This window comes from Cimex lectularius, unplaced genomic scaffold (assembly GCF_000648675.2).
Source record: "Cimex lectularius strain Harlan isolate CLEC.00 unplaced genomic scaffold, Clec_2.1 scaffold105, whole genome shotgun sequence".
In the NCBI taxonomy this organism is placed as follows: domain Eukaryota; kingdom Metazoa; phylum Arthropoda; class Insecta; order Hemiptera; family Cimicidae; genus Cimex; species Cimex lectularius.
The window spans coordinates 384,477-392,657 of record NW_019394178.1 but is presented as its reverse complement, the minus strand read 5'-3'; the positions used below and the strand labels follow the sequence as shown (position 1 = coordinate 392,657).

General features: G+C 36.7%; 1 protein-coding gene across 1 annotated transcript; it reads left to right on the top strand.

Moving 5' to 3' along the window:
* The first annotated feature begins 3,669 nt into the window (after positions 1–3,669).
* Positions 3,670–7,345, top strand: LOC106664938 (gamma-tubulin complex component 2-like). Its single transcript, XM_014391040.2, has 2 exons — positions 3,670–3,891; positions 4,634–7,345. The coding sequence occupies exons 1-2, from the start codon at positions 3,884–3,886 to the stop codon at positions 6,870–6,872; spliced, it is 2,247 nt and encodes a 748-aa protein (XP_014246526.1). The 5' UTR covers positions 3,670–3,883; the 3' UTR covers positions 6,873–7,345.
* The last annotated feature ends 836 nt before the right edge of the window (positions 7,346–8,181 follow it).

The window sequence follows — 8,181 nt, the reverse complement described above, 5'->3', positions numbered from 1 at the left end:
ATTTATACGGAGGTTCAAGGTGAACAGGAAAAAACACATAAAGGGAATCAAAGCGTGTCCTTATTAATTTACCAAAAAAACCTAAACTGCCCTAGATAATTCATAACCCTTTATCCGACCACGTGTTCGTTAACCGTGTTATTATGTAAAACTGTCGTTTTCACCCTGCTTCAATGCTCGTGAAATAACTTTATTATACATTTGTATACAGGAAACACCTAACAAATGAATCAGCTTTGGTACGCAGTTTGATTAGGCTTTCTAACATTTCTATCAACTCCATTATGTTTAATGGTCTAATTGACAAAATTACTTCTTTCAATTAATTATTATTTTTATGTATGGTCTTGGTTGAGATGAAAAAGTTAATACCACGAGCGGATTCGAACCCACGACCTTCGGCTCAATACGCCGCTTTTCTAACCACTTGAGCTATCGTGATTTCGAAAGTTTCTATTAACGTTGAATTTAAATAAAATCCAGAGGTGCCATGAATTTTTAAGTGAAATTCCAGACATCTGCGAGAGAGAAAAAATAGCACCCGAATTTGCAATGAAAATTTGTATTTAAGAGGTTTAAAAGCTGCCTAAAACGAATCCGAATTGTGTTTTTGACATAAATCATTTTTGGCTTTCTTAACTGAAAACTTTTTTCAATTTTTGTAATTTTTTATATAGCAAATCTCATTAAAACGATCCTGCATATTATTTTCTTACCGTAGGTACATTTTTTTTTTTAAATCGTCATATATAATATCCTTAAAGACATGCACAATAAAAACAGAGGAAATCCACATTTTAACACAATTTCTCGGCTCATTGACAAGAATACCTGTCTGATATTTTTTGTTTAGTTTTATTTATTTTTTATTTTAAAGGTACAAATAGTGCTTTAAGCCCCCTTACATTTACACATATTAGCATAAATTAAGCTTTAGAAACATAGTAAAATAATAATAGCAATAATACATACAATAAAATTTACAAAACAATAATGACAATAATATATTCTTTAAAATATTATTTTTAATCGAATGATAAAACCACATTAAGAAAGAAAAGCAGAAAGAGAAAAAAAAGGAAATGGAAGTAAGAAAAGGAAGATGCCATGGACCTGAAACAAGCCAGCGAGGAAGCAGACCGTACTTCCCAGGGAAGCAAATTCCATAGTTTTGACCCTGCAATTCTGAAGGATAAGGCTAAAAGGTTTAGAAAAGTGGTAAATTGCAGAAAAATGGCAAAAAGGAGGGAAAATTCAACAGGTTGTAGGTTGAGCTGGGAAGTTGATGTGCGAGTTGATCGAAGTCACGATAGCTCAAGTGGTTAGAGCGGCGACGTATTTAGCCGAAGGTCGTGGGTTCGAATCCCGCTCGAGACAATGACTTTTTCATTTCAACCTAGATGTTACATAAAAAGAATAATTAATAGAAAGTTTAGAAGAGTGTTGAAGGCATGGGATAGGATTGGTGCGTTTGGATAATTGATGAGGGAAAATTGTCGATAGATATTTAGGACATTTATTTGATAGATTGTTTAAATATATATATATATATATATATATATATATAAACGCTAAGTTTATAAGTGTGTAGAATATTAAGGTTGCTGAAGACGTTAATGTAGGATAAAATATGATCCGTTGGCTTAAGATCGTAACAGTATCTAATGCAGAAATGGTAAACAATTTGAAAGCGATGAGCAGTTTGAGGGTCATGCAGAAAAGTGAAAAAACAGCGCTACAGTAAGAGAATAAAAGAATTACTAGGTATTTAATAAGGGAAACTCCAGTTTTCTGTGGAATGGAAAAGCTAAGGCGTCGAAGAGAATGGAGGCTTGAGTAGATCTTTTTGATAATAGAGCTCGCATGGTCATGTCATGTAAGCTTGGAGTTAAAAATAAGGCCGAGATTTTTTAACTTTAGGACAAAAATTAATAGGGGAGCCGTTGATATGAGGTGATAGGCAATCTGTACTGACGGTTTATTGGAAATTAATAAGGACTGGGATTTGTTAGGGTTTAATGCCGTTATTCATCGACCATTGGGTGAGAGAATGAAGATCACGGTTGAGCAGAGCAATTGCTTCAGAGTTGTTGCTTCTAAGACAAATGTAAATATGAGTGACATCTGGATAAAATTAGAACTAATCCTTTAGAAACTTGGAAAAGAGTAAAGGTCCAAGAATAGAGCCTTGGGTTGCACAAGGTGAAATTGAGAGGGAAAAGGAGATAGAATTTGAAGCATTAACTCTCTGAGTTCAGATAGGAGGAAATGTGATTAGTAGCAGTAGAAGAAAAACCGAAGTTTCAAAATAAGCAAATTATGACTTACGGAGCCGAATGCATTGGAAATATCAAGTAGAAAAATAATACTTATTATCATCAATGCCTAGGCGAATACCATCTGAGATGTTGAGGGTTGTCACACGACTATTAACTTTTCGAAAGCCAGATTGAAAAGCGGATATAAGGACATGGGAGTCAATAAATAATGATATTTATTTACATAAAATCTTCTCAAATGTTTTGGATAGTGATGGAAGAATACTAATGGTGCGATAGTCACTAGCACTAGGTTCAGGTTTCTTGGTTATTGCACCTATTAGGCTACAACTATTACGTAACTATTATGCTTAGTAATTAACTTTATTTTAGTAGTTTAAGTTTCATTAAAATCGATAATTGCAAGTGTGACGACTACGGTATAACTTGAATTACGCCAGGATGACTATTTTTCAATATTTTTTGTTATAGCATAGTTAATAAATTCTCAATAATGGAGATGACTGCGCGAAATTTTGCGCCAGATGGACAACTATTACGATAGAGGAATTCACATGTGAACGACATTAGATTTCAATAAAAATAAAAACAGTTAAGGAATAATAATGATGCTCCTTTTATCATTGGCATGCAGCTTCAATTAATACTTGGATATACTGATGGTTGGTGAAGATATGGCAGTAACCAGGGTACCAAGGCGTTCTTCAGCAAGATTTTGAAAATATTTTCTTCTGACAGTCCCATAACTTCAATTCATCTAAATTTCAACTAATTAAACGCTTCAACAAAATTCTTTTAATTTTTCTAGGACGCCGACATGTTGTACATTCAAACTATTTTCTAAAACACCAAGGAAAAGTCTTAAATATAACAAAAATTGGACAATCCATTAAAAAGAAAAACAAAGACAACAACAAAAAAAACTAAGGAATGTTGGACACCTATGCTTGGCCACGTTCAGAAATCTAAAAGACATCAGTTTTCTTTTTATTTATATTTTATTTATTTATTTATATGCAAACAGATAAACACGACATCAAGGACAAACAAGTCGAAATTGTTTATCTGTGAGAATTAAATTTTCAAAAAACATAAAAAAATCAATATTTTCTATGAGTCTTGAAATGCAGAATTTTCTACAATAGCTGCATATTAAAACAATACATATGACACATATTTAAATAAATACTAGTGTTGAACACTAAATCTAATTTTTCTTCAGAAAAAAAAACACAAAATCAAGAAATATTCTAACCATAAATAACATAATTGATTGTTGGAATATGGCCTGGAGTATTTTACTGATGGAGTTTTGTTTTTCTTACTTTGTCGATATTTAATTTTTTTAAATATATATTTAAAAAACATCTGTAAGAAGTTAATAAATTGCCATTATCTTCCGAGAATTGTTTTTATTTGATGCTCACATAGTCTAGCCGTTGGTGAGCCGTAGAAATTATTTTCGACTTTCTGTGATCATGTGGGTGTTGAAATTGTTTTAGATGTGACAATTATGTTCTGTGTAATGTTCTTTCACTTTTTAAGTTAGTAATTGTGCCAAAGTATTTTACGACGCAAAACTTAATACATTTATAAAGAAACGGATGTACAAGTGAGTAGTTTACTTTTAAACTTATCTTGTAGAGTAAACAGGATTTTTTCGAGATTTGGCACCCTTGGAACCCGCAAAAATTAATTGTTATGGGTGATTGATGGTTAGATTCTTAGACCCAGCTTACGTCCCCGTTTTCTATTAGCTTTTGTTGAAACCCTCGAAAATTCGAGCAATTAGGTGGTAGCTATTGTGTTGAAAAGCGGTCGCCATTCATACATGCAGAAAGGGTTAGAAAAACAGCACAGCAGGACAACCCACGGGGTGGCGGTTGTTAAGCCCTTTATTTATTTATATTTGCTACCCCCTTGTCTTTGCTTCGGTGGATTCCATTGTCAAATAAATCCGTCAACACATGCCAATTGATTCGGTACAATTATACTCTGACCGCGGCCTGCACAAAGGCCTTCCTCTGTGCTTTTGAAGAGCACAAAGCCCCCTTCTAATAATTATTTCCATTTGTTATTAACGGAATAATGTCAAACGACATTGATCCAAGGGAATTCCGACTGGCGCTATTCATATTAACTTAATATATACATTTTTTAAATGATTTTTTTGGAGAAATTTCTCATTTCTTTACTGTTCAAAAACATAGGAGATAAATCTGGGATTGATTTTGAAATTTTGATATTTACGTTTACCATACCATGTTTTACCAACCATGAAACCTCTTATATTTGGGAAAAACAAGCTTTGTGTTACGTATGAATGTTTATTTGTTGTATTTTTTCTGTTGCAGTTCTGCACATATGCCCCTTGACGAGGCGAAGTTGTTGATCCTTATAAAAGAACTGATGAGAATCAATGCTTGCCAGTTGAATTTTCAAGACATAATAGACCAAGTTTTCGAAAACCCTTTTAACATACAGCAGCTGAGCGTCTCGCTCGATGAAGCCGCTTCTCAGCTTGCTAAGAGGAGCAGGAACAGGCGCCGATTCCTCAAAATAGTCCAATCCCTCAAAAGGAGAAACGTGTCTTACGTCTTGTTTCAATTCCTCAAGATGTTGATGTTACTTTTGCCCGAAGACGAAACGTCGAAAGCTGGCTCCAGCTCTGAATGTTATATCATGAATCAGATAGCGTCTTCCAGCACGGACAGCTCTCCGTTCAGCACACTCGGAGCGATAGGGAATCGGTCGTTATCTGCCAACTGGGACTTTGCAGACAACTATATTTTAATAGACCGGCTAGCGTACGAGTCGCCGGCCGCTCAAGAGAAACAGTTGATCGAAGACCTGCTGAATGCCTTCTTCGGCTGCAGCGGAGTTTATATCAAGCCGAATCCCCTTGAAAACCGCAAAAGCGTGAGGACTTTTCGAATCAGCGACAACCTCTGCCCTTCGTTAAAAGCGATCGCTGAAAAACTGCTGCCACTCGCGTCATATTATTCCAAGATAATCAGGTTCGTACAGGACAACCAGGAACTGCACTGCGGTAGGGTGAATCAAGCTTTGGCCGATCATTTAAACGAGTACCTCCTACGCTTTTCCCAACTGGTCCTCCAGTTAGAGGATAGTTTTTTTGAAGGGAGCTTAAGACTGACCCATCTGTGGCTGACTTTGACAGAAAGTATCGATATTCTGAAAGTTTTGAACAACATCGTTTCCTGGGTCGACGAGTCCAGAGGCGGTGAAACGCTGTCCGCCCTCCACGAAGGTGTTCGGAAATCCATGGCAGATCCAAACGCTCAGAACATAAGCTGCTCGGCCACAGTGGCTGCTTCTCGTCCATTTCTTGAATCGCTTACGACTTGGATAAAAAAAGGAATCATTTTCGACCCGTACCATGAGTTCATGATTGTGAGAGACCAACGCGCCAGGTATTCCAACGATTGGGACAACGTTTTCAAATGCGACCTCGAGTGTACACCGTCGTTTTTGCTGACCGTTCACAACAGCATCCTCATCGCTGGTAAATACCGAGATGCTATAAGAAAATGCGAATTTGATAAAAATCAACCGGAGTCCATTCTCGAAAACATGGCCTACGACTTTTTGAACCCTAAATATTTAGAAATCATCGAACAGTCTTGTGTCTCGGCTAGAAAGTGTTTCATGAATCTTCTCATCAACGATTACAAAATACTTACAAGACTCAGAACGGCCAAAGCCCTTTACACGTTGGAATTCGGAGATTTGTTTTACAACATAATCGAAAATTGCCTAGAGGAACTTAACAGGCCTTACAAAGAAATAAGCACCGCCTACTTGCCAGCTCTCACTTTCAACAGCATCGAAACATCCTCGGTCCGGGGGCTGCCGTTTTCCGACCAAGCGATATTGTATCTAGAGAAACGGTCGATACTGTGCCGGATGAACAGTTTCTGCAAGGCCAAAAGCGACAACAGCACTTCCGAAGATGGGCTTTCCGGTCTGGACGCGATCACGCTCAAAATGAAAAACGACTGGCCCGTCAACGCGATCCTCCACGACTCGTCGATAAAAAGCTACCAATTGCTGTTCCGGCATTTGTTTAAAATCCACTACATCTATACCAATTTGTCCAAAGTCCATTTGAAAGCTTACGAACTCACAAAGCACCAATGTTATCTCAAACACTCCATGTTGGTCTTCGTCTCGAACTGCCTTTCTTACATGACGCAAGAGACGATAGAAGTCTACTGGACCAACTTTTGCAACGCTTTCAACCAGTTTAACTACGTCGAAGAGATCAGGTCCGCTCACGACAACTACCAGTATCTGTGCATGGGAAGCTGTCTACTCACCTCGGCGGACCACTACTCAAAGCTGTCTCGTATTTTGGACGTCTGCACGGCGTTCACTGAAGACTGTTCCGTCGAACACGAGGCGGAATTTATCGAGGCTTTGGACGACCTGGTCACAGCCCTTTGCAGAGAGACGAATCCGATTCTGCAGAATTTCGCCTCCCTCCTTTCTCCGATATTTTACCACTATGATCCAGCTTTCAATCCGAACTGCGAGGGACCCGAAACGACCAACACTTTGGAAGAGCGTTGAACTACACTAAACCTCAACAATTTGTTTCTAGAAATTTTTAAAAATTGGCTACCTAAAAATAGGCTAAATAAACGCTCCAACGTGTTAACCTACCCTCTAACTAGAGGGCCAAACTAAATAAACATTTTTCCAATTTAAAGAAATCACATGCTTTTGCTTCTTTTTGTTTCAAAATACTTCTACAACCGATTTGTTCACGATTTATCAATATTTCTGACAAAAAAAAGCATATGTTTATCGAACAAAGTAGTTTACTAAAAGGCTATTGCAAGACAATTATTTATAAATGAAATTCTGTTAAATGTGTAGCTTAATTATATCTTCCCTGTCTGCCTAACAGACAAAACTAGCAAAAAAAGGACCAGGTGTACAAAGATGTTCTCATCACCTTGCTAAACTCACCACAATGCTTAACAAAGTTGGCTCAAATGATTAAATATTTTGCCATACAAAAATATTATTGAAGGTTGTTAAATATTAAAACAGAATTTTTTTTTACACGGCATTTGAAAAATGGCAAAAAGGAGGGAAAATTCAAAAGGTGGGGTTGAGATAGGAAGTTAGTGTCCGAGTGGATCAAGGTCACGATAGCTCAAGTGGTAGAGCAGCGGCGTATCTAGCCGAAGATCGTGGGTTCGAATCCCGCTCGTGCCATTGACTTTTTTATCTCAACTAAAAACCTTAATTAATTGTTAAAACAGAATGTTAAGAAAATGACATATACACAGATTAAGAATAAATGAAATTTCTATTCGAAGTTTATTCAATATTAGTCTACATAATTTTATGAAATACTACTAAAAAGAGTTACTTTTTTAAGCTCTTCTTCAGTGTTCTAGTTGCTTTTGAATGTAAACTAAAGTCAGTGAAACAAATTAGGATTGAAATGTTGTGACATTAATATGATCAAAGGTATTCAACTAATTTTTGAAATTTATTGCTGAAAAGAAGGCTATTAACCACTATAGTTAATATGGGATTTTATTACTTCTAACTAGTGATTAATAAGGTCAACTCTGCACACATTTGTTATTACTTGCAGGTGTGCAGAATCGAACTTTTGACTTGCCACAAGAATCATCTACCTCAGGTTTTAGCAGTACGAAGTCAGACCTCTGTCTTATATGTCACATCAAAGTTAGGCTCCAGGCTGATGACAGGACATTTCAACACCCAACGCATGTTTTTTTTCCTATTTACATACAGTTCACTAATCTAGGGTGGAGTACTCGGCCAACTATTCTAATTGAGATTTGAAGGGTACTCAATATTCTACTATCAAACCTCTCACTCTATAAATCGGAACAGA